Raw genomic sequence first — 27,500 nt, 5'->3', positions numbered from 1 at the left:
AGCTAACATTTGGTTTTAAGGTAAGAGGCAAGACATGTCTTCTAGAATCAGAAGCAAAGACATCCATTCTTACGGCCTGTTTCCATACTAGTTTGGAAGTCCCAGGTCATCATGAAGAAAGAGAAGTCCTGGCTTCATATAAGAACACAACAAAAGTTATACAGAGTGGAAAAGAATGAACCAAAGAATTGCTTTTTTTGATTATGAGATTGTTGGAAGAAAGAGAATGGTAGCTTAGTTAGCCTTTATTAAATAGTTTCCTGTAGCAGATGACACGACTGTCCAAGTAGACTTCCTGGAAAACCAACATAAAAAATTCCCAAAACTAGAAAGGAAAAGATTCAAAAGCTTCAAATGTTCAGGGTTCAAGTTTTACATTAAGAAGTTAATTATTTCCTGCATATTAACAATGCATAATTAGAATTTATCATTTAGAAGTACAATTTACAATAGTACTAAACACTAAAATTATTAAGACATAAATATATACCATCTATATATGGGAAACTACAAACTCCTAAAGAGATGAAATTGTTCAATAAATGCAGAGGATTTTTACACCTTTAGAAGAGGTTTTCTCACCCTTGTTATTATGTCAAATTTCTCCAGTTTTATCTATGGTGCAGTTGTTGTTGCTGGCTCTGCCTCCCTGATCTTCAGAATGTGATTGGCCCATGACCACAGCAGAGGGATCCAGAGAGGGAAAGGAAGGCAGGAACAATCACAGGATGTAGACTTCAGGTGATGAGAACAGACAGCCAGGAGAAAGGCTTCAGTGAGACAGCTCACTTAGTGGGGGAACTAAGGCTGCTTAAACCCTTAGGGAGTGGGCAGAGGCTTTTGGAGTGAGTGTACATCATTGTCCGGGGTCTAAAGTGCTGAGAATGCCTTACTTTCGTGAAGAGGAATTTCAGGTGCTTGCTAGACATGACCTTATGGGGAGAGAGGAAGTTTAACCTGCAACCTGGCCATGAGGCTATGTAACCACCTCAAGGATGGCAGAGGTGGGGGCCACAAGGCTACCTGCAGCCCAGGTGGGGATAGAGGAGTCCTACTCTTGCTGTTCTCACAACAAGATTTTTGGGGTTTGGACATGCAACCCCACTCTAGCTGCAGGTTGGCTCCCCTAGTTACACAGCTCCTTGGCCCCACTCCTCCCGTTTCTTGTTTCATAAAGGAGAAGTATTACCATCCCAAGCTCTAGGTTGGGAAAGGTTTGGTACTGAACCAGAATCCGGTTGGTAGTGATTTTAGCAACGTTGCTTATTGGCTGTTTTAGAAATTGGATGAAACAAGATGCTAGTAGGAGGAAGGTCCCAGTGGCCAACACAGGGCCAAGGAAGAAGCTAGACTACCAGAGGGTTTGAGCACCATTATGTGGAAGTACCTGGGGCACAATAGGCTCTGAGATCTCATCTGAGGTCCTTGTACCTGTATGTTAAGTTCTACTATTCCAGATTTATTAACATAGAAACAGCATTCCTCCCGAGTACAATACAAATCCCTCTCTGTCCAGCTGTTAGTAGGACACAGGAAGCCTGAATTGCATCAGAAGAGAGAGCTCCTGAAGGAAGGAGGGATTTTTTTTAAAAATCTCTTTTTTAGAAGATCAAAGACAGGCTGTAGGATACTGGTGGAGAGAGGAAGCCATTGTTAAAGCCGATTAATGTTTCCAAAAAAAACTTTGAAGGAATGCAAAAGTCATGGAAGGAAGTTAAGGAAGGAAAGGGTAGGTTTAAGAGGGTGCATTGAGGTGAGGCCTCCTGGCATATGTGGGATTGTTTGCCACGCCTTTGGGGAAAGACTAGCCATTTATAAGGTTGCTCGGAATTGTTAATGTATCGAGAATGTAAAGCATTGGCCATCCTGTGGGTGGAGAGAGATTGAGAAGAAGCAGTCTTTAATTTCTATTTTTTAAAATGTAATCTCTCTTTTTTCTTTTCTTTTTTTTTAATTGAAAAATAAATTCATTCATATTACATCTCAATTGCTATCCCATCCCATGCATCCTCCCATTCCTATCTCCCTCCCGCTTTTACCCTATTCCCCTTCCCTATGACTGTGACTGAGGGGGTCCACCTCCCGCTGAATATGATGTTAGGGTATCAAGTCTCTTCTTGGTAGGCTGATATCCTTCCTTTGAGTGCCATCAGGCCTCCTCATCAAGGGGACATGGCCAAATATGTGGCACCAGAGTTTGTGTGAAAGTCAGTCCCCACTCTCCACTTAACTGTGGAGACTGTCCTGTCCCTTGGCTAGATCTGGGTAGGAGTTCGATGTTTACTGCAAGTATAGTCCTTGGCTGGTGCCATAGTTCAAGAGCAGAACCCCTGGGTAATTTCTATTATTAAGAGGAGGGCATTGGCAGGAATGTCAGAGGTGAGGGGTAGCCCTGTCTGGGGAGAAACCCAGACCTGCGTGGTTTTGTTGATTGCCCTTAAATCTTGTAGCAATCTCCAACCGCCTGAGCTCCTTTATTATATCAAGTGCAGGGGTGTTCCATGGGTTACAGGAAGGGCAAATATGGTGAAGTTGTGTTATACCAAGATAACCCAGATCGCGAGACCTCCCCCCAAAAGACCACCAGAATTGGATATCGATGCAAGATACACAGGGTCTTGTATTATGGGCTCACAGCTTCGGATCACAGTAGGATAGGAGAGTGATACCGGAGATTCAAGGGTAATGGGCTTATAAGGAAAAACTACAATTAGGGGTGGGGGTCACAGGGAAGTAAGGACAAAACCATAAGCGGGGATTGTAGTCTCAGGAATGCAGTCCTTTAGGTAGGTTGGGTGGAGGCCGTATCTCCAGGGAAGGCTGTGAGTCTGAGGAATGTAGTCCTTCCAGTAGGTTGGGTCCAGGAGGCTGAATCTCCAAGGAAGTTGTTTTATCTCAGAGGATCACTGGGCCTTAACTGTATCTTCTGGAGAGTGATGGCAAGTTTAGTTTATGGCAGTGCATGGTCTTTCCCAGAATGCAGGAAGTAGTGGAATCACCTGGAGGACAACTTCCTCACAGACCATGGCATTAATTGCAGAATATAGATTAAATATAGAATATGGCATTAATTTTGCCCTTACTGTTGGAGTTGTTCTGTTAGTAACTGTGTGAATGCTTTAAGTTTCTCCCTTGATAGAGGGTTGATTGTTCAACCCAGATAGGTTCATTGGAGAGTCAGTCAAGGCACGGAGTGTTATATTTAACAGCAACCCTTAGAATTGGGGGTAACCCAGGGCAGAGTTTCTTTAGGTTTTTATGATGGGTAAAGTCATTTATTTTATTTTAATTCTTTTTAGGCTGACTGTGAGGGTAGTTTCCAGTCTTCCAAACTATCTCTTCCTAGAGTCTTGGTGGCAGTGTTGACCACTAGAGGGTGCATTGTGCCTATAGACTAGTCAGCCTCCTCCCATTTGTAAGCTTGTTTGGTGGAAAAAGCATCATGGCCACATGAGACGTCATTTTTGGCGCCGATTCTGCCTTACTTGTAGGAGGCATTCATCCCTGTATAGAGGTTCCCGTCACAGGAAAAGCTAACTGGCTAGAGAAAAATGACAACTGTCTCACCAGTTCTGGTGGGGCTTTGAGGGGCCTACACATTGGTAGAGGGCAGCTATAATGGGCAGGAAACAGGACGAAGAAGACTTTCCTTCCTGGATTTCTTTGAGGAGGGTCATAGGGTCACCTTCTTCCATCTTGGGAGCTGCCTCTTCATAGACCTCTTCCCAAAAAGAGGTGCCTTCTCTTTGGGCAAGTTTCATGCCACAAGTTTTGAGTAATGCTAGTAGCCCTCTGAATTGGGGTTCTTTTTGATGTGATAAGGTAGTCCCCGTGATACACAAAGTATAGAAGTGCCTCTGGCAAGAAGGTACGGCCCTAGAACTTTACAGTACCGGAGATTTCTTAGAGCCCTAAATAAGGCTTTCTGCAGATTTCAGACATTAGGAGCCACCCTAGTAGTAGTCACCCTAGTGGTTTTTAATTGGTTGCCGTGGCACCAGAATCCTTTCTTTTAGAAAGAAAAAAAAAAAAGATAGGGGTTTTTGCCCACTCCCAAGCTAGCTGTCAGGGTCCAGGCAGAGGATTGAGGGACTTGTACCAATGCTAAGGAATAGCCTTCAGTCATTTCTTCAATATATTTGGTCCCTCAAAATTGGTTAAACTGGAATAGAGAGAGAATGAGAAGACAGACTGTCAGCTCCTATATCAGAGAGGCAAGCTTAATGACACTTCCCCCAAGGAGGATTGTTCACTTTCCTTCTGCGTATCCTGGCAGCCTCCTCGAGGCCCAGGTTTGCAGGGACAGCTGTCCTTCAGATTCTTCACAGCATGATTGTCCACTACACACCTGCATATCCGGAGAGGGAAAGTGAGGCAGGATGGATACCTCAGGCAGTGTTAAGTGCAAGGAGAATGGACTCTTAGGAGGCAAGACTCAGTGAGAAGCTCATTTAACTGGGAGGAACAAAGGCATTTAAACCTTTGGGGAGTGGGGAGAGGCTTTCAGGGGAGTGTACAACACTGGCCAGGGCTAACGTGCTAGGAATGACTTATTTGCAAGACGATGAATTGCAGGCACTTGCTGTACATGACCTTATAAGAAGAAAGGACTTTTAACCTGTTACCTGGCTCCCAGGATAAGTGACTACCTCAAGGGTGGCAGAGGTGCATATGCCTTGATCTTACTCTTGCTCCAGGCCAGCTCCCCCCCCCCCCCCCCGAGTCACAAGGCTCCTTGGCTCCACAGTCTAGAATCTTAAGTAAACCCTTTCTCATCATTTTAAAGACTTTGGAAAACTGATTTTAATTTTGTAGAAGTAACTAGAAAAGGCATCACGATTTTGAGAGAGGAAAAAAAATTGGGAGGATTCATAAAGAAAAATTTAATGTCCTAGTTAGTGGTGTTCAAAACAGCATGAGTCATTGTGCAAACCTGTCATCCATGCACTTGTGAGGTAGAGGCAGGAGGATCTTGTTCAAGGTAAACCTTGCCTACATATTTAGTTCAAGGCTAGTTTGGGTTACACAAGATCCTTTTCTTTTCTTAAAAAGAATACCCAAAAAAGGAGAAATAGATGTATATATAATCAGAACAGAATATGATTCCCCCAACAGAACATCAATACCACTGATTAATTTTTTTTAGTAAAACAACAGCAAAAAAGGCATGATGTGTACTATCATGTGTGCACAGACACAGACATGTGTGTATGATAGTGAAAAATTAGATTTCAGTGTGTAAAATCTTAAATAACTCATAAAAAATCTGTATTTTAAACTAAAAATAATTTTAAACAAAAATCTAAATATAAAAACATAGAATTATGAAACTCTCACAAGCAGACACAGGTGATAATTATATAAACCTGATTTGGTGAACAGGTTTTTACATATAATCCCTAAAGGTCAAACTATAAAAAGAAAGAAAGAAAGAAAGAAAGAAAGAAAGAAAATTTGGGGTTATTTGAATCATAAACCCACTGCTGTTCAAGGCAGTTTAAAGAGACTGAAGACACATTCTGCAAACTGGCAGTATCTATTTGCAAATACAGACAATACAATGTTCAAATGCTCAAATAACTCTGAGCACTGCGTGATAAAGAAAGGCACAGAGCAGTAAGATCTGAGCCTACAGCCCAGAGAGATCCAGGAAAGAAGATGTACAGGAGCTTAATTTTCACCTAAGCATGCCCAGCACCACCTGTCCCTGGGAAAATGCAAAGAACACCAGCACTGGGCTGTCAGCAGGGGCCTATTAGAACGCTAACATTAAAGAAGTTTTCCATATCAAGTAATGATGTCCTGGGGACCATCACTCATGGCGGGAGTAGAAAAAGGGACAGCTACTCTGAAAGCTAGGTTAATAGTTTTACATAAAGCTAGACACTGTGGGGTATGATTCTGGGCCCAAGCCTTATAAAATATGTCACATGAATGCTTCTAGAAGATTTATATATGTATATAATTTCCCCCCAGCAGAGCGGGTAGAGGAACTTCGTGGTAAATACAACAGACAAATGCTTTCTGTAATCTAGTATGCTGACCATAGGAGCCTCTTAGAGGATGTGGTGAGAATGACAATTCAGCTTTTTTATTTTCGTCCAAAACTCTGCAACCTAAATGTAACCACGAGAAAAATATCTGACTACTTCAAAGTGGAAACATTCTGTGAAATATCTTATGAGAAATTTTCAAAACCTATAAATTAGTAAAAAAAAAAAAAGAAGTAGGAGTAAGAAATTGTAAGAGCCAAAAGTGTCCCAAAGAGATATGAGGGATGTGAGAACTGTGTAATGTTGTAGACTTGGGGACCCTAAAATGCAGGGAACAAATGAGCTATGGGAAAGAGGCTAATTAGAAATAATCATCAATACTGAGCCATTAACTCTGGCAAATTAATCATGAAACTGGCATGTCTGCTTTTCCTCCATTTTTCTCTGATCGTCTCTGTCTGTCCTTCTCCATAAGGAAAGAAAATAATAGATGATAGTAGAGAAACCTGAGTGTTGGCTACATAATTTTCAGCAGTTTTTCTGAATCTGTGGTAAAATAAAATTTGTGGTTTAAAGCAAAATTCCCCTTTGCTTCTCTGACCATATCCTTTGTGGTTTTACAGTGGTAAGCGGTATTTTTGGTGCTACATGTTTATGTGCCCTTTTTTTGTTGTTAGATGATGTCTCTATTTTCTTCTCATTCAAAAATGGATTATTCTATTTATAGGATGGTAGGACAGATGCAGCACACAGAAAGAGCCACTGTAAAGAAGCCAAGAAAACGTTCCTACCACTGCCAACACAAGTGGACATACAAAGGTAAGAATCCAGAGTCCTGTGCTTGATGCTTGACTACGTGCCTGGAATGTTAGTGGGGAATTTTTTGTTTCTTGTTTTGTTTTGTTTTGTTTTCCAAGACAAGGTTTCTCTTTGTATGCTTGGTGGTCCTGGAGCTTGACATGTTGACCATACTGTCCTGGAACTCACAGAGCTCCACCTGCCTCTGCCTCCCAAGTGCTGGGATTAAAGGAGTGAGCCACCACTGCCCAGCTTTAGTGGAGAATCCATTTTAATTCTACATTTAGTGTTAATATTTAGAACTTAAACTAGCTTAGTCTTAAGAATGCTCTTACCTATTTTTCAATGATCTATGTACATCTATCTACATACCTAATTGAAAGTGTAACTCTCTACATCTATAACTCTCATAACAGACAATTCTTAGCACATGAAATATGTTTATAAACATATTTAGATTGAGAAGTAATGAGTTTCTGAGTTTAGGATTAAGGATTAGTATATTTATTAAAGTAAAATATACAATTATAATTAGTGACCGAGATTGTTTCATGAATCAATATACTAAAATGTGTCTTGCTCATCTACCTCCTCAGACAATTGTTTGTTTGATTTTGTTTGTTTGTTTGACTTTTACTCAATTATTCCAGCATTATTTGTATATTTGAGTAAGTCAGTTAATATGCAAATAAAAGTTAAACAACTCACTTTATTTTGTGATTTGAGGATGAAATTGCCAAACTTAAGAGTATTTAATGATTTTAAATAAAGCATGTTGATCACTTAGATCCAATAAACCCATCTTGTCAGATAATTAATTTTATATTTTCCTCATACAGTCTTGAGTGGGGACTTTGTTGTTGTATGTTTGCTTGAGACAGAGTCTGACTTTGTTATCCCAGGCTGGCTGTCAGCACATGACAAGGCTCCTCCTGCTCAAACCTCCTGAATGCCGGATTTATAGATGTGAGCCGCCACACCTCTTTACCTCCCCACTTAACAAATTATACATCCCTTTCCTCTATTAATACAGTGTGTACTCTCAGGGTTTTCTGTTGTTGGACACATTTATAAATCTATTTAAGATGTTTAAATGTTACAGAAAAACATTTAATCATTACAGATTACCCCGAGTGTCCAACATGGCATCGAACAGCTCTGAGACTGGTTAGCATTGTGCTGGTTTTCTTGGTGGCCACAGTAATAGGATTAGCCATCCACAGTGAGTATTTTGAAAGTGACCTGCCCAGATATGGAGACCAAAGTATTTCTTGAGGAGTTTGACTGGCTCTTTCCAAAGTTACAGAATTACTTTGCATCTTACTCTACTGCGGTTTCTATCATGAATTTACTTCTGTGGACATGAAATGGTCCCATTGTGATCACCAATGGTACCCTATGCATATATCATTTTGAAAATCTATCTTGCCTTAGCTTTAACTGATTGCTAAATATGTGAGCTTGGTCCTAACTCTTCTAGAAGATGAAGCTGTAGATTTTAGTGAAGTTTTATGGAAGCTGGCTTTGTCCTTTAAGTATATTACAAAGTTTGATGTTTTGAAATGGAGAACAAGACTTATCTGACGGCTGAAAAGTCAAGTCCAAATTAAATTACTGTCCATTGCTAAAGTTGACCGCACACAAACAAAACATGCAACTGCAGCTGTTGTTGCTTCCCTTGGCAGTTACTCCTTGTTAGGAATTGTGATTGATGGTTGATTTACAGTATGTTTAAGTCTCAAGAGAACTCTAATGGATTGTGAAACTTCTTCATTTCATACATGTGAGGACACTGAGCAGTGTAAAGATCCTATGATTAGCTTAAGCTTGCATACAATTCTGACCTACTTCATCAGGGGATTTTAATCAATATAAAGAATGCTTTTTTATTTAAATTTTTAATTATTAAATCTTTAATAAGTCTTATCTCTTTTAATTTAACTTAGATAACATTATTTTGTTTCTAACGCTCTTGCTAAGAAGAAACCTCCTCGTCTCTATATTTACACGTCCTTTGTCAAATTAATAGGTGAAGATATTATTAACCAGACCATTTCTTGACAAGCAGTTTGTGTATCCAAAAGCAATTTTATTAAAACAAAGGTGTGCAGGCTTGTATATGTAAAAATATAATTTTTTTCTTTTTCTTCTCAGTAAGTCATCTGAGAATATATTCCTTAAGTGATAATCATAATGAAGGGATACTTGGTAATAATGAAACCAGATGTTGTGGCTGCATGGATATTTCTTCTGAGAAACAACAAGGCAGAATAATCTCCACAGGTGAGTGGCTCATGTTACCGAATGTTAAGAAGAAAAAATATTTTTCTCTGCCAATGCCTGGCCCAACCTGAGACCCACCCCATGGGAGAGAACCAACCTTTGACACTATTAATGATACTCTCCTATGTTTGCAGATATGAGCCTAGCATAGCTGTCCTCTAAGAGGCTCCACCAAGAAGCTAATTGAAACAGATGCTGAGGCTCATAGCCAAACACTGGGTGAAGTGCAGGGAGTATTGTGGAAAATCAGGGGGAAGGCTAGAAGGACCTGGCAGTGACAGGAGCTTCACAAGAAGACCAAAAGAGGCAACTAGCCAGGGCCCAGGGGGACTTGTGGAGACTGAAGAACCAACCAAGCACCATGCATAGACTGGACCCAGGCCCCTTACACAGATGTCACCTATGGGCAACTCAGGCTTCATGTGGGTCCTCTAGTAAGGGGAGCAGGCACTGTTTCTGACAAGGACTCTGTTACCTGCTTTTTGCTCAATCCTGCCCATGGCAGGGCTACCTCACCAGGCCACAGGAGAAGAGGAAGCACTCAGTCATGATTTGGCTTAATGAGTTGGAGTGGGTGGATAAGGGGGCTCCACTGTTCTGAGGAATTAGGGAAGGGGAGGGGGAAAAGGAAGAGAGGATTGGACCCAGGAAGAGAAGAGGGAAGGGCTATGATTGGGATGTAAAGTGAATAGATAAATTAATAAAAATTGAAACTGATACGAAATAATGTATAAAGCCATAGAGGACTTCAGAGTAGAGATTAGTGACACAGAATGCATGGTTGTGGTCACATAAAAGCTATCCGACCAAGTATGATTTAATTGAGAAGGCAAAAAAGTTAGAATAAAACAAAGTCCAGAATTGAACAATGAATCTGAATGTGACATGGATTGTGTATTAGCATACAAAATAAACTTTGATAGCAGAGGTTGGGATTTCCCACAGGAATCAACTAAAATTATCCAAAACCATGTGTCGTGTTATGTTGTTAATAGTTGATGCAAAATTTCACATACTTAGAGATTGTATTCTGATGCGTTTTAGCTCTGAATTTACCAGATCTTGATTGCTAAAATGGTAGAGGAGACCCTTTACCCTCTGGCCTCTGTTTTCAAACAGTTTGGTTAAGGACAGAGGCCATGAATCAGAGGTCTGCTTGTGTAGACTTTACCCTTTCGTGCCTTTCGAAGCCACTGTTTCTCTCTTCTGCATTCTACATAAATGTGCTGCTGTTGCTTTAATTTCCACCCCGTCCACCACTAATCAGCCTTGTGACCTTGAGGCAGCTATCAAAACTTGTTTCTCTGCATTTTATTAAGATTAACTTTAGTGTCTTTATTTATATTAGAAGGAATATGAAGTTAATATGTTTACACCTGTGTTAAGTTTTTGTAAGGAAAATGTTTCATACATATGCACACTTTCAGAATTTGGGAAAAGGCTTCGTATATAGTAGTCATTCAACACATAATAACTGTGAGTGTGTTAGGGCTTGCTTCTTCAAAGGACTGTTCATTAGTGGGAAGGGGGTTGGATCCCTGAAAACGAGGCAGTGTCATTTCTCTTTTTAAAAAAATATTTACTCTTTGTCCACAAATTTCGGGAATTCCTTGTTTTTAATAGCTGAGTACTACTCCATAGTGTATATGTACCACAGTTTCTTAGTCCATTCTTCTACTGAGGGACACTTAGGCTGTTTCCATGTTCTGGCTATTATGTATAAAGCAGCTATGAACATGGTTGAGCATATGTCCCTGTTGTGTGGTAGAGCGTTTCCTGGGTATATTCCAAGGAGTGGGATAGCTGCGTCTTGAGGAAGCCCTATTCCCATTTTTCTGAGAAAGTGCCAGATAGCTTTCCAAAGTGGTTGTACTAGTTTGCATTCCCACCAGCAATGAAGGAGTGTTCCTCTCTTTCCACATCCTCACCAACATGTGGTGTCATTTGAGTTTTTGATCTTAGCCATTCTGATGGGTGTAAGATGGAATCTCAGTGTCATTTTGATTTGCATTTCTCTGATGACTAACGAGGACAAGCATTTTTTTTTTAAGTGTTTCTCGGCCATTTGATACTCATCTGTTGAGAATTCTCTATTAAGTTCCAAGCCCCATTTCGCAATTGAGTTGTTTGGTTTTGTGGTGGTTAATTTCTTGAGTTCTTTGATCTAGAAATTATCATAATGAGTGAGTTCACCCGGAAGCAAAAAGAGACAAATGGTATATACTCACTTATATCAAAACACTAGTCCAAGGGATACGTACCATGAAAAACTTTACTTACCAAGAAAGTGGGTCAGAGGAGAGGACATCCTATTGAGACTTTAGGTGAGAGTAGCATGGAAGAATGGGGAAATAGTAGGACCCACAGGGTCCTGGAAACCTACAAGAAAAACTTTGTGACAGGCAGATCTGAGTCCTGGGGTCCTCCTCAAACTAAGGCACCAGCCAAGGAGAAATAGGCAGTAAACTTTGAACCCCTACCAAGACCTAGCCGACGAACATGATATTCTCCACCATTGAGTGGAGAGTGAGATCTGACTCTCACACGATCTCTGGTGCCCCTTTTCTGACCACATCCCCTGGACGAGGAGGCCTGGCGGCACACAGAGGAAGAATAGCAAGTTACCAGGAAGAGACTCGATATTCTAAGAGCATATATAGGGGGAGGAGGTCTCCCTCAATCACAGACATAGGGGAGGGGAGAAGGGGGGAAGTGGGAGGGAGGGAAGAATGGGAGGAAACAGGGGAAGGGCTAACAATCGAGATGTAATATGAATAAATTAATAAAAAATATTTACTCTTATTTAATGTTTTGAGTTTTTTGCCTGCATGTCTGGGCACCATATTGTGCAGCGTATACACAGGCAGAACTGGGTCCTCTTTCCTGGAACTGGAGTTTCACCTGCCACAGCTGCTGGGTACTGAAATTGGGTCCTGCAGGAGCAGCAAGTGCTCTTACCCACTGAGCCATCTCTGTAGCTCCCCCCCTTTCCCTTTTAAAGTTTAAAACTTAATGCAACGATTACTTTTGGTCTTCAAACTTCTTTCTTGTTTCTATTTCTCCCATATTGTTTTTTTTTTCTTCTTCTTCTAGGAAAAGTATGCCCTGATGACTGGTTACAGAAACAAGGGAAATGCTACAAATTTTACATGAGCTTTAAGTCATGGATGGAGAGCAAAATATCTTGTACAGAAAAGAAATCACAACTCTTGGTGATCCAAGACAAGGCAGAATTGGTAATTTCTTGAAACTTATTTTTTCTAACCCGGGAGAAGTGGGTACACTTCATAACAACATAATTAATCTGCTGTTAATTAATGCCGATTGTTAAATATTTGCCACATGGTAGGCACCATGCAATGCAATGTACAAGTATAATCTCAATTAGATCTAAGATTAAACTTATGAGACAGAATTTTCCCCATAGCCACAGAGGTTATTACATAGTTTCCCAAGAGGCATAAGTTGTCTATGTTATTGTACAATTAAGTGGCACAGTCAGGTTCTTAGGATAATTTATTGCTAGTACCATCCTCTTACATGGAGGATGATGGGGGTTCCAAGGGATCCATCAAAACATTCCCAATTTAGCCAGATATGGAAGTGCTCACCTGCAATTTCAGCATTTGGGAAACTGAGGCAACAGGATTGAGATAGGTGAGTTTTAGGCTAGCCTGGGCTGTACAGCAAGAGATCCTGTTTCAAAAAAACCGTATAACTAAATAAATAAAATATAAAACATTTTCAATTCTTGCCAGTATGTCTAGAGTCTTGGTAATCAGGAGGATGGTTTTTAGTTAGGACAGATGTTTAGTTTAAGGTCACCTGTCTTTTCACCCATTTAATGTCTGCATTATCCGTCACCTTTAGGCCGTTTCATTCTTTCTTGCTTTGATCTCCTTTGTACCTTTTCATAGACTACTATTTGTATCCTCCTCAATGCCATCAAACAGAGTGCACATGAGAGTCACACAGTGGGAAAAACCTCATCATATGGGGTTCTTTTCCTAAATGTGCAGAAAATTTCCTACAACTTTCCTGGCTGGAAAGATGAGCATCCGAATGTTTTTACTTTTGGACAAAAGAAGTTAGAAGTGTCTGTCTTCATAGCTGGCACTTAGCTGATTTCCTCTGGGTCTCTTTTCTCAGGATTTCATCCAGAGTAAAATACATGATGGGGTGTACTTTTGGATTGGATTGAACATTACAGACTCACAGAAAACATGGACGTGGCTTGATGGAACACCATTACACCCACAGTTGTGAGTGTTTGATGTTTGTATAGCACTGGGGAAATGTAAGAGCGTCATTGGCCACCCCCTACTGGTAGCTCTGGGGAACTTCAAGTGGTCAGGTGATTGCAGGAGGGAAGAGTTGGATACCTTTTAACATTTTCATAAATTTGTGTTAGAGAATGATAGACTCCTAAAATAATGTGTGGCCCTACTTAGACCTTTATTTAATTTAATAATGCAGAATTTAGGAAAGGAAAATTATAATCAATTTGTTCTCATTTGCATTTTGCTTCAGTGATAAACACCATGATCAGAAGCATGGTGGAGGAAAGGGCTCATTTGCCCTACACTTCCCTACCAAGTCAGAAATTCAGTTTATAAGCACAGGAACATGGAGACAGTCACTGAGGCAGAGGCCATGGAGTAATGCCACTTACTGGCTTCTTCTCTACACCTTGCTCAGCTACATTTCTTATACACCCAGAACCACTTGCTCAGGGATGGCACCATCCACAGGGGGCTAGACCCTCTTCCATCAATTAGCAATCAGGATAATGATCCATGAACAGGGCCATGGGCCATTCTTATCAAGGCAGCTCTTTGGTTTAGGTTCTCTTTTCCCCAGGGTGTGCCAAGTTGACAACCAAGATTGGCTACCACAGTCAAGAAATTGTGTTATCACTTATTTATCTAAGACAGAAAAGATTGGTCTGAACACTGTAGAACAAAGGTGTGAGGAAGTTTCTTCACTTAGTTCTGCCCTCAGCCTTGTCTGGAGTTAGTATGTCCATCATTAGCATGCTCACGATATGCCAAAGTGTAGGCTAACATTTTAGTTATTGTTATGATTATTGTCAGAGTTAACATATTTTTTCATAGCAGTGAGGCAATGTGTTTTGATGTTATGACATTTGAGATTTGGGTCTGGAAGATGAAAAGGTTTATAATTTGGTTTACATTTTATTTGCAAGATATGCATTTACTTATAGTAATGCACGTATGTGTACGTGTGTGTGTGTGTGTGTGTGTGTGTGTGTGTGTGTGTGTGTGTGTGTGTCCATATGCAAAGAACAACTTTGGGGAGTTGTTTCTCCTACCTTGTTGAGGTGGGGTCTCTTTTATTGAATCTGTTGGGTGCACAACATCCAAGGTAGCTGACTCTAGTTTTGAAATGTACATTGCCCATCTGAGAAGAAGGAAAATACAGACTTGGCAGAGGGTGGGTATCGGGGTGGAGCCCTGCTCTCCCTGGATTCACTAATGTGTGACCCCTTTCTCTGCAGATTTCAAGTCATGGGCCAGGTCAAAGAAGGTGCCTGTGCCTTGATAACAAAGAAGGGTGTTTTCTCCGAAAAGTGCTATATTCAGAATTACTGGATTTGTCAAGATTCATCTATAGAGAACAAGGCTTGAATGATCATGGGTACATCTCTTCTTAGAAAAAAAAAACGAGCTACTATGGAGATTTATATTTTTTCCAGACAAGGTCTCATCCTGCAGTCCTGGAACTCATATAGACCAGGCTGTCCTCAAGTTCAGAAAGATCCTCCTGCCTCTGTCTCTAGAGTGTGCTGTGTGATTCCAAAAAGAAGAGCTCTCATGGAACTTGGGAGGTGGAGCATGTTCAAATCTCAGAAATCTCAAACTTAAGATTTAAAGTCTCATCCTCAGATGGCAGGCAGGAGTGGAGACCGCTCCCCCCATATTTCCATGTCTGCCTCTGTGCAACTGTGTACATTGCCTAGCAACCCCCAAGGTGGTCACTGGTAGCCAGCCATGTAACCTTGCATCTGGATGCAAATAGATCACCACCAGTATCCCAGCCACAGCCAATGAAATTCATTTACTCTAAAATACCCTTCCCATTCCCCATGGCTCATATAACACTTGCTCACCTTGGAATAAAGGCGTATATAAGCTGTGGCACCGAATATCAATCTAAGAGCTGTTGTTTCATCATTTCATCCTCAGAGAAGGACTTCTCCCCTTTCCCCTCCCTCAAGCAATCCCAGCTGAACTGGATTCCTGTACACACACACACACACACACACACACACACACACACACACACTCACACACACACAGTTTCAAATTTGTTTCTTCTTGGCTCACTGGCATCCAGGCACCCCAAGGAGTAGTGGAACATGGGGCCACAGACAAGCAGAAACACCTAGTCATCTCAGCTGAGCCCTTAGGCCACCCTGTCACTGGCACAGAACCTCAGCATCTATTCCTGACAGTGGTTACTTAAAAGGAAACTTTTCTCCAATCCTCAGTGCCTCCACTCACCTCTTGCAAAAGCTCTCATTTTACTTTAAGAAGAAAAGGAGACACTTTGAGATGACTCTTCAGCATTTTACCACTCGGTCTGCATGGCTGGCTTTTTGTTGTTTCTTCCTGTGCTTACTGTGAATAAATCCATCTCTTCTCTGACTAACTAAAATCTCCTAGTCTGCAGCTTAGATTTCTGGCTTTTAAATTTTTTCAAGGAGATCTCTTCTTTGAGTATTTCCTTTCTATCATGACCAAACCTGCAAGAGCTACAAGAAAATGTTCCCCTGGCCACGTGTGGTTTCTGGTTCCAGCTTCTCCCGCCTCTTTTGAGAATTTCCTGAAAAATTTCCCAGTACTTGTGTTTTCCACTTTCTACCTCTTCCTCCAAGTTCCTTTAAAATCTGGTTTCTGATTTACCTGCTTCAATAAAATGTTTTTGTCATGCTACCAGTGGCTAACACCCAGGTAAATGTCTAGATTTTTGGAACTCTCAACAACTTTGCTTGGTATTAATCAGTCCTTTCATCTTAAAATATTAGCTCTGCCTGTCTCTGCAGCCTTTTATGCTCTCTTAAACATGGAGATTTGAGTCGGGCGTGGTGGCGCACGCCTTTAATCCTGGCACTCGGGAGGCAGAGGCAGGCGGATCCCTGTGAGTTCGAGGCCAGCCTGGTCTACAAAAGTGAGTCCAGGACAGCCAAGGCTAACACAGAGAAACTCTGTCTCAAAAAACAACAAAACAAAACAAAAACAAAACAAAACAAACAACAACAACAAAAACATGGAGATTTGTCAGAGCTTTGTCTGGATCTTCTAACATACACAACTGATGATTGAACTCATCCACTTCATAACACCATGAATTTAACAAGCATGGTCAAACCCTCATTTGTAAACTGGGCTTTACTAAATGGGTGCCCACTGGGCATCTCTATATGGGCACTAAAATTACCAAGCCCAACACAGTTGCTCATCATTGTGTGGAATCAAGCATCTGGCATGTAATTGGTGATGAGGAACTGCTGTTCAGCTTTGGGTGTGTTTACAAAATGTTCTATAATTTTCTTAGTCAGCTTCTAGTGGCTATGCACACATTTGCCTGGTTTCAACAATTCTGACATGGATATAAAGAAACAGAGAAACAGACTGTAAGTGAGGGTGCAGTGACAACACCGAATCATGTTTTCCATGAGCACATTAAAGGAAAGGGCTTATTGTAAATATGGAAGAGAAAATAGCCAGAGGCATTTGAGGAAGTCTGAAGAAGCCATGGCACCCTCCACAGAGAGGAGCTGGGAGGATCACCAATGGCCAGGGATATCTCTCAGGATCAGAGAGAGCAGACCAGGTAAAGCCTCCCTGGTTATACAGGGAGTCTGCAGCTGCAGCCTGGGGGGAAGGAGCCTGTGAACTGGAATAGATTGGAAGTTAGAATAGAGGGAGATGTGGAGGAACAGGAGGCTGTTGTGCACTTGTGACTTGGGGATCTGCCATGTGCATAGTCACCAAGATATACAGCATAGGGAGACCTTTGCCAGGGCCAAGGGGAAGGCAAAGGAAATGGTAAGTCTCTTCAGACAGAAACTCATCTCACTAGATGCTCAGAGTTGTAGTTCTTGGAATATAACAAAGGCCTCATGGCAAAGTATGGTAACCCATGGGCTTGTCTTTAAAAAGCCCTACAACATGTGTCTTAGGGCCACCCACGCAGGAAATTCCAGCAAGTGGTCCCTGACTAAAGTCCATCTCTTGGTCAGTATTTAATATTTAATAATGCTTGCTTCAAATTTGGCCCCAAATGGTGAAGTAGTTTTTCTCCTGCAAATCTCAGGATTATCATTTGGAGGCCCCAGCAACATAATTCCACTCCCAAATTCTGAAGTTGGTTATTTACTCTGATTCTGCTTCACCTCCCCCCACCCCCAATCATGTATCTTGTAGCCACTTAACTAGGAAATTTCAAGGAGTGGTCCAAAATGGAAGTTTTCCCCCCCAGAGGATCTCCAGATCAACAAATGCTAACATATCTAAAACTTTTTATCTCTTTTTGTTAACTTCAAAAAACTCTTTTTAAATATATTTTATTAATTTATTCATATTACATCTCATTTATTATCCCATTCCTTTATCCTCCCATTCCTCCCTCCCTCCCATTGTCCCCTTACTCCCTTCTCCTATGACTGTGAGTGACAGGGACCTCCTCTCCCCTCTATATGTTCATATGGTATCAAGTCTCTTCTTGGTAGCCTGCTTAAGAAAACTCTTATAGGCTTCAGAGAATCAACTTGCACCCTCCTTTCACAGGGCAAATGTGTTAGCACATAGGTGGCCTGCCACTAGGTCTCTTAACCTGATGTCACCACCAGCTGAGTGCCAGATATAAAAGGACTAGGCTGCCACTTTCTAGGCTTCCCTTTCTCTGTCTGTCTCCCTGAGGCATCCTTCCCCCTCCTCACTCCCCCCTTTTCTCTCTTTCCTCATCCCTTCTACAGTAAATCTTATACCATATTTGTGTGGCAGCATATGTTTCTTAACGATAACAAAATGGAATCCAGATAAGCACTCCTGTCAACAACAGCGTGTTTTCTCATCTGCCTGTTCCTGAGCATGGGATCTCTGTCTCCCCGGTCCTGGGACGCCTCTCCTCCAGTCACCAGGACCATGAGCTTAAAAGTTTCAAATGTACACCTAAGAAAAAATTTTCCCCTTTACTCCTTGACTTTGCCTTCTCTCCCTAGTCTATCTGTCCAAACATTTCAAATCAACTGCAGACTGCTCCACTAACCGGTGAGTTCCAGGTGTCCCCCTGAAAAGCTGTATCCTGGACAGCTTCAAAGTGACTAGCCCCAGGTGGTCCACCCACACAGACTGCTTCAGTTGTTGCCTGCAAATTCCTAGCCCCAGAAAGTCCCACAAAGCCTGAATAGAGTAGTCTGCTCTTCCCGGACTTGACCACAACTCCAGCTTCCATGGCTCCCCAACAAAGACACGCCAGTGTCAGCAGAAATTCACCCTAGAGAAAACTCTGTTGCCCCTTATCGTGTATTTATTATCAAGGAAAAGGGTGGGATGGTACGTTTCAAACCTGGGACAAATGGCTGAGGTGCCTGTTTAACTAATAAAAGCCTCCAGGCTCTCCTCAGACCCGGCCTGTTACAGGGTCCTCCTGACTGGCGTACCCCACCACCTACCCTACACTTTTACAGCCCAGGGGCTGGGCTTCCCTTCCTCCAGTGGCAATACACCTATTTTGGTGTGTGTGTGTGTGTGTGTGTGTGTGTGTGTGTGTGTGTGTGTGTGTGTGTGTCCTCTTTCCCCCCTCCCCATATGGCCTGGTTCATTCTGGTCATCCTCACTGTAGACTCTCCCAGATGTCTCTGCCTCTGGCTGTGCTCTCCCACTCATCTATAATAATAAACTTTCTCTTCCAACATACCTTAGAAGCAGTCGTGTTTTCTTTCCTTCTTTTTTTCTTTTTTCTCTCATCTAGTGCCAACACCGGGCACCAGCCGTGTTCTTTCCCCTTTCTTTTCTTTCTGTTTTGTTTTGTTTTTTTTCATTCCTAAGGTGCTGAAACTGGGAATGGTATAAACGAGTCCCCTCTCCAAGGACCTCAGCCGTTCTGAGCAAAGCTGTGCCTCTGACTCTCCTAAGGTAGCTGTGGAACATTTGTTTCTGCTGGCTTCCCCCACCCACGAGATTCGATTTCAAATTCTAGAGTATGGTTCTGCAGCTGATGTTTTCCACTGCCTGCTTTCTAAGTGCTGCTGTTGTCTCTCTGGGCTCTGCCTGGCTAATGCCATCCATGTGGGCACCTTTCTGGTTTCTGCAGCCTGCTATGCCCCTGCCCGCCCCCCCCCATGGGCGTCTCCCATTTCTCCTACTCTCTCTCTCTCTCTCTCTCTCTCTCTCTCTCTCTCTCTCTGTCTCTCTCTGTCTCTGTCTCTCTCTCTGTCTCTCTCTCTGTCTCTCTGTCTCTCTCTCTCTGTCTCTGTCTCTGTCTCTCTCTGTCTCTGTCTCTCTGTCTCTGTCTCTCTCTCTGTCTCTCTGTCTCTGTCTCTCTCTGTCTCTGTCTCTGTCTCTCTCTGTCTCTCTCTGTCTCTCTCTGTCTCTCTCTCTCTCTCTCTCTCTCTCTCTCTCTCTCCTACTGGCTTTCACCTCCCTCAGGAGCTGCAGTCCCCCCCTGCGGCAGCCTGGAACTCTTTTTATTGCTTCTTCTTACTTGGAGCTCCATAAGTGAGTCTCTGTACGATGGAGCCTGCTACTACGCCCTTTGGGGTCGCCTACCACATGAACAACTATCTACATTCATCTGGTATCTCTGCTGAAGACCCTTACTGGCCCCCTTTCCCCTGCTCTCCCGTAGCTTTCTTTCTCCCTCCCCTAGGAGCTACGGCCAGCCCGCAATCCCAGGACGCTATAGCTGTATCTTGCTCCAGCCTGCAATCCTTCACCTTCTTCTCTGGCTTAACTCTTAGAACTTATAGGAACAGCCCTTCCTGACTCTCCGTGTTTTGTTTTGTTTTGTTACCCTTTCTTTCTTCCTCCATGAACTCAAATATTATTATTACAGCTCGGCCTCAGTACAAGTCAATGGCTAAAAATAGGCACAGTTGATTTCCAAATTCTCACAGATTGTAACAACACGTGTCACAAAGAAAAGATATCAAAGTCTTTATCTCTAAGCCTCTACAACTTTCTGCTCTTAAATCTTTTATCTCTATTTTTTCTCTGTGCTCTGTCATAAAAAAAAATCTCTTAAGACTATGCTATAAACTCTAATTCAGAATTTTAAAATTCATTGAGTATGATTTAAATTCTATAAAACACGTGTCAAAATTTGGCTTTAAAAATAATGAGGCTTATAATTAAAAGTATATATATATACTGTATATATAACAGATATATACTATATGTGTATATATATACACACACACATACTGTATATGTAACTTAGATTCAATTCTTGTTTAGGGAAATAGATGGCTTTGAGTAGCAACCATGTTACTTTCCTCCAACTTGGTTGATGACGTCATCAAGATATAAGCAGCCACATGGCTGATAGCCATATTTCTAATGTTAAAGAGTACAAGACATGACTTCACCATCATAAAATGACCAAATAGTATAAAGTAGCAATTATAAAACTTCTCAGTCCTACTGAGCCCTTAGCTTTTATATCTCTGTTTACACTAAGGAAACAACAAGTCTCTGTAATATTTTGGATTGGTAATTTTTATTATGATAAAAATTTAAGGTTATAAAGATCTACTCATATTAACAAAAGCTGACTTAGAAATTTATATCTAACACTTATGCCTTTGCTAACTCTTCAACATCAAGCTTCTAAAAAATTTAAATAACTAACAATATATATTTGATCATTAAGGTTTATAAATTCCTAAGGTCTACTCAGGTTCACAGTAATATTTGTCTAACTTATTGGTCGTTTCTCACTTTGTTAAGCTTTAGTAATTTGGATAAACTAAGTCATACAAAAAAACTGTGATACTCTGTTTTGATGATAAAGATAATTCAATTAAATCCTCAATTCAAATGTTAAGGCTCAAACTTAACCTTGATGCAGGGAGAACCTGGAGTTCATGTCTACTTTAGCATGCTAAATAGGTACTTCAGCTATTTATCCCAGGTTTGAAATCTAACATGCCTGTTTGTTTGTTTGTTTCAAAGTTAATGTTAGTGTTTAGTATACATGGACTAGTAAATGAAAAAAAGTTATTTGTCTATTTTGTACTTAAACTAGGACCTGTGGGAGCAGAGTCACTGTGGAAGTGTGGAACAGTGGAACACCTCCTCAGAAGCCCTCAGGTTTGCTAAGAGTGAATCTGAAATATTAAACAACATTTATTTAAAAGTCTCATGTGCAAACACAGCCAGGATGAGCAGCATACACTGTAAGGAGGGCTGAGAATCAGAGGCCAGTATGGGCTCCATACTAATAGTCTATCTTTTCAAAATCCATATTTATGAATTGAAGTAATTATAGTTTAGGAAAAACATAAAATGTTTTTAATTCTCAAACATTGTGGTCTAGAGAAGATGGCTCAGCACCTAGGAATACTTGTTGTGGTCTGGAGAAATGCCTCAGAGGTTAAGAGCACTGGCTGTTCTTCCAAAGGTCCTGAGTGCAATGCCCAGAAACTACATGATGGCTCACAGTCATCGATAAAGTTAATAATGAGATCTGGTGCCCTCTTCTGGCCTGCTGGCTCAAATGCAGGCAGAACACTGTGTACTTAGGAAAAAAAAAATACTTGTTCTTACAGAGGACCTGAGTTTGGTTCACAGCATCTACATCGCTGCTTGCCACATCCCATAACTCCAATTCCAGGGCTCTAACGCCTCTTGGCCTCTGTGGGATGCTGTGCACACATGTACACATACATACATTCAGGCACATACATATACACACAATTCAATACAAAAAAACTCCTCACAGTCACACTTAATTCCTACACTGGTTGTGGAAAAACTGTGTACCATTTATCATAGATGGATATTTGAACAATGTGGGAAAAGCCAACAGGAGCAAAGTTATAATGAGAGAAAAATGACAGAAGAGTATGCTCTTCTTAATATTCAAGCCACATTGTCAATACTCTTTCAAATACTGATTTGATATAAACATTTAAGCATCGAAATAACTTAATATTAAAATAATTAAATACATTAAACAGCTTGGTTGCATTTTTTAAAAATTACATTTAAGGCCTATTCTTAAACTAAGTTCTGTTTTAAATTCAAATTTTTATGTTGTACATAAAGTGTTATATTAGTATACTTATGATGAGGAGTTTCTAAGAAACTGTGAAATTTTAAAAAATAAAATTTTTTATATGTATGAGAGAGAGAAGGAGGGAGAGATAGATAGAGAGAGAGAGAGAGAGAGAGAGAGAGAGAGAGAGAGAGAGAGAGAGAGAGATCATGAGTGCAGGGGTTCCAAGGGACCAGAAAAAGGTGTTGGATTCACTGTAGTTGCAGGAGATAGTGAGATACCTGATGCAAATGCTTGGAACAGGACCTTGGTCCTCTACAAGAGCAACAAACACTCTCTCCAACCCTAATGACAGTAAATTTAATTAACCTGTCTGAAAACTCAAGTGTGCTCAATTTTTTTCTTTTATATAAGTGTGTATTTTAAGGCCTAGATTACACAAATCACACACACACACACACACACACACACACACACACACACACACACACCCTCATTTTTAGTTTACCCAGTTTTCCAAAGTAATATTCTTAATTATGTAGTGATCCTGGTTGTTGGGATGGGACTCTACGAAGTCCTGTGAGTCGAAAAGACTCACAGTGGGAGAAAGTTTTCATGAGTAAGTGAGGCAACTGAAATTTATAGCGTTCAAAAGTCCTTATCCTAAAATTTTAGACTTTTGGAATGTGTGTTTGGTACATAGTTGTAATCATCAAAAACAATTCCTTCTCCAGCGTAAGGGCCTGGGTGCACAGCGTCAAGTCTGACTTTCTGTTCACAGTCCCCTGTAGGTGGGGTTAAATCTGTCTCCTTACGAAGAGAAAATGGCCCAGGTCCCTTACCTCTGGAACCATTACTGTGCTATTTTCTGTTCCTATTGCTAGTAGCCCTTTCCTCCCTTCATCTTCACTGCATTAAGTTTTGTTTACATTAAGTGTTCTCATGGCATGTGATATCTTGACAACCAAAAACACCCAATGGTTGGTTGGTTGGGTAGAAGTGAAAAGAAGAAATTGATGACCTGAGTGCTGAGCACTCCAGGTAGCTGTCTTTGACTTGGTGCTAACACAGATGGGTACACCTAACTGTACCTTACTCTGCTCAGCGTTGGTTTATGGACAGACCAATTGGCAAGTTCAGCAAGATGAACCCTTGTGAACAGCCCTGCTGAGGGGCCTTAATTCTCCATACTTAGCATTCTGTGGGCTTGTTTCCGACGTGGTCTTGTTTGTAGCCCAGGCTATGTATGTAGCCCAGGCTATGTATGTAGCCCAGGCTAGCTTCAAACTCATAATTCTCTTGCCTTGCTCTCCTCTGTGCTAGACTACAGGTTTTCCAACTCATGATTGGCTTTATTTATTTAAATTTAGTAAATGAATAAAATTTACACATGCTTAACATGCACACCATGATACATTAAAATATATACATGCATATGTGGTGGAATGGCTAAATAGAACTAATTGCCACATATAACCTCATATACATTTTTCTACTTTCTTAGTGAGATTCAAAACTGCAATATATTGTTATTAATTATACTCACCATATTAAATGCCAGTTCTCTCAAAGAAATTCCTCTTGTCTTACGGAAATTTTTTATTGTTTGACATCTCCAAATGTAACATCTCATGTCTTGGCCTCCACTACTCTACTTGCTGCTTTTATGAATTTTATATTTTATTTATCACTTACATTATCTGGTATATTACAAGTGATCAATAATGATGACGTATTTTGTCCTGCACCTGCGTTACTTCACTTAATGCAGAGGTCTCCAGTTTCATTCCTATTATTGGAAATGCAAGAATTCCTCTTCTTTCTCCTCTTCCTCTCCCTTCTCTTGCTCTTCTCCTTCGATGGAGAATAATCATACTGTATATTATGTTACTTTTTCTTTATCCATTTGTATTATTCAAGGCTTTTCTGAGAAAAAGAACCAGTAAAACACATATAATTATAACAGAGAATTTATGAGACTGCCTTGCATGGTTAGGGGTTACACATTCCCACAAAAGCCGCCTACAGGAAAGAGGGATGAGGTGGCCACTAACTGCTAGTTCAAAACCCAAATGTGGCAGCAAGAAGGGCCAATAACAGAGACCTATGCTGAGGCTGAAAGTCTGGAAGTTCCTTGGAGTGTGATTGTTGCAGATCTACACTATATGGTTGAAGAAACTTGAACTGATGTTCAAGGCAGTTGAAAGTGAACAAATAAAAAACCAAACAAGAAGCAGGAAAAAAAAAGCCACATCAAAGTAACAACAAAAACAAAAACAGTAACTGTACATTGTGAACGAAGTAATAAATATCATTATTCGGGTCAATGTGCTAGAGGATTTTTTGTTTTTTTCAGTGGTTTTACAGTTTCAAATTTAAATCCAATAAGTCTTTTTATATTTGGTGTAAAACAAAGGCCTATTTCATTTTGCTGATTATTTAATTAACTTTTTAAAAACAACATTAAAAACAGTATCTTTTCTACATAGTAGATTTGTGATTCATTAGTTCAAAATCAATTCTTTGTTATACAGAGATTGTGTGTACATGCATGTGTATGTGTGTATGTATGCATGTGTGCATGTGCTGGATGTGCATGTATGTATGTGTGTGTCTGTGAATGAGTGTGTGTGCACGCGCACGCGCGTGCGCATTTGCACTTCTTTCAGTAAAACTTGGCTGGCTGTTGAGAACTTGATTTTCCTATCATTTCATTCTTTAAATCAGCAAAGTAAAATAACCTATTCCTGCAACCCAGAGAACAGCATCCTCACAGCATTAATTTCTATAACCTTTGGATTCACCTTTTCAGATTCTATAAATGTAAATAAGCTTTTATAGATAAAATTTTCTGTACTTCCTTCAATAGTTATATGGGGGTATTTGTGATTTTATTTTAAAGATGACCAGAAGTCTGAATTTGTTTCTTAACTTTTTATTTTAGTATTAGTTAATGAGCAGGCATTTTACAGTCTGTTAATAAGTGTAAGCATGAGGTGCTGTTAAAACCGTGACTTGTACATTTGAATTCTTGACATGATTGCCTCATCATCAAAACCACTAACAAAATGATCTTGTGAATTACAAACTATTATCCAAAGGAAGAAAAGAGCCATTTGCACATTTTCTCACTGTGTTCAGATCTTACTCTTCAGGAGGATTGTCATAGGCCCAACAGTTTGTTGTATCAGTCATCTAAACCATGCAGGGCCAGTAGCTGCTCTTACGGCAGATGCATGGGAACAGATTCTTCCCTCTGAAGTCATAGTATTGTTTTCCTCATGCAAATCTAGGCACAAATTTAGCTCAGAAAATAGCACCCCTCCCCCAATCCCTGCTAAAAAGCTAAAGATGAACAAAGAATTAAGAAATAAAAAATAAAAAAAGAAAAGAAAAGAACACCAACAACAAACCCCACAAAACAAAACAAAGGAGAAAGTTTATGTTTAAGAAGAAGAAAGCTTTGTTTTTCTTTGTTTGTTCCTCAGTTTGCACTGGGGAAATGATTGTGAAGGCTGGGTACTCATTGCCCCCACCCCAACTCTCACTTTTCATCCCATGAGCCTGCTCTTCACATCCCGGCAACTCTCCTGATGTCTGTCTCATGTGTCCATCCCAGACTGCTTCCTTACTCCATGACCGAGCCTCTTGCTTCTGGCTACGATTCCCACCTGGAATACCCACATCCCTCTGAAGCTCAACTTGTTTCAATACTCTTCCTTGTTGTGCTAGCTGACAACACTGGTACTCATTAGGTAAACTTAGATACAAACTTGGGGCTTGATTTATTGCCAATTTTTTTCTTGTCTCTCTCATCCTATGTTGATTGTGTTCATGTCCAAGATTTCCTGAAACCATCATCAACCCTCTCTGTTCTTCCTGCTGCCAAGCCTGGTACTGGTACTGCCCTTATCATATTTTCCTTTATATGGGAAGAAGAAGGAGGAGGAGGAGGAGGAGGAGGAGGAGGAGGAGGAGGAGGAGGAGGAGGAGGAGAAGAAGAAGAAGAAGAAGAAGAAGAAGAAGAAGAAGAAGAAGAAGAAGAAAACAACAACAACAAACACAAAATCCTATGTAAAATTCCTTGGTTAACCAAAATTCAGAGAAAATTCAGAAAACCTTGAAAGCAGTCATTAAAGATGAATATTAGAAGGCGTCACTCACCTATGCTAGATATTTAATAACTTCCTCTTGCCATAGACCTTCATGGCTGACCCACCCAGCCTGAATTACAATTGTTTACGTCTGGCCCTGGTGGTCAGTTTGTCTACTCTGTCTGCTCCCATCCTGCACTGTTACTTGTTTCCATCATTCTAAGGTTTCTATACTATCATGACTTTTGAATTGTGAAACACTTTACAGCCTTTCAGTCTGGCGCAATTATATTGATCCTGCAGACCAGCTCTGGGAACCAATGAAGAAGAGAGAAGAGAAAGTCTTGGTGGATCTGCAGTAGGGAGAATTGAGCAGGCGGAGAATAGCTGGTTTAGGGAAACCAACCATTGGTGAGCAACTAGCTAGGAAGTAGTGATTGAGGACAGATTGATGAACAGAGGAAAAAAGGAAATACTAGATCCAGACATATGTGGTACAAGCTGAAAGGTCTTATAGCCCAGGAGAACTTTACTTTTCTGTCTCTCTGTCTTTGTTACTCCTTGGACCAACCCCTGTACTTTATTTAAAATGAAATTCAATTTTCTTCATTACAGATTACATCATGATTTTCCCCATCTTTTACAATAAACAGGACATTTAAAAAATTCAACAAAGCAAGAGAACAATCTAATAAAGAAATGCAAATTTCTGAATAACCCACAATAAAGCACACAGCAAAAAATCAATCAATTTCCAAGCAATGGTCAGCCTGACCTGATTATTATTTCTTAAACAATACTCAGGAAAGTTCAACCATAAGTTGCTTCGTGCTAAAGCCATTGTGTTTACATGATTTTCATAGCAACATAGCTTGAACTAAATGTTTCCTAATAAAGAAAAAGCTTGACTTAATCCCAGTCCCAAAGCAACAGGTGTGACATCTAAGCCTAGACTAACTGCCAACAGATCCTCTATTATAAAATATCTGTAAATCATGATGTTCTAAGCCAACTTTCTATTGCTCTCAAAGCATAGTCTAAAGAAACTTTTCTATAGCTAACAGTATCTAGCCAGGTACTGTTATAT

The 27,500-nt window shown here is 40.6% G+C and overlaps 1 protein-coding gene across 3 annotated transcripts in view; it reads left to right on the top strand.

Moving 5' to 3' along the window:
• The window catches only part of KLRF1 (killer cell lectin like receptor F1), a 163,850-nt gene extending 146,321 nt beyond the window's left edge, over nt 1-17,529 (top strand). The window contains exons 5-11 of one of the 3 annotated variants that reach the window (XM_084766498.1): nt 1-20; nt 6,721-6,812; nt 7,915-8,013; nt 8,946-9,074; nt 12,168-12,310; nt 13,224-13,336; nt 14,593-17,529. The exon at nt 1-20 is cut by the window's left edge and continues 90 nt beyond it. In XM_084766498.1, the coding sequence (XP_084622624.1) occupies nt 6,722-6,812; nt 7,915-8,013; nt 8,946-9,074; nt 12,168-12,310; nt 13,224-13,336; nt 14,593-14,722 (705 nt within the window). In that variant the 5' untranslated portion in view covers nt 1-20; nt 6,721 and the 3' untranslated portion in view covers nt 14,723-17,529. The remainder of the gene's footprint in view (nt 21-6,720; nt 6,813-7,914; nt 8,014-8,945; nt 9,075-12,167; nt 12,311-13,223; nt 13,337-14,592) is intronic. The other 2 variants (XM_084766497.1, XM_084766496.1) reach the window with 2 other exon arrangements.
• The last annotated feature ends 9,971 nt before the right edge of the window (nt 17,530-27,500 follow it).

Source organism: Acomys minous, assembly GCF_964271855.1.
Source record: "Acomys minous genome assembly, chromosome: 17".
Taxonomy (NCBI): domain Eukaryota; kingdom Metazoa; phylum Chordata; class Mammalia; order Rodentia; family Muridae; genus Acomys; species Acomys minous.
This window is presented reverse-complemented; position numbering and strand designations above follow the sequence as displayed.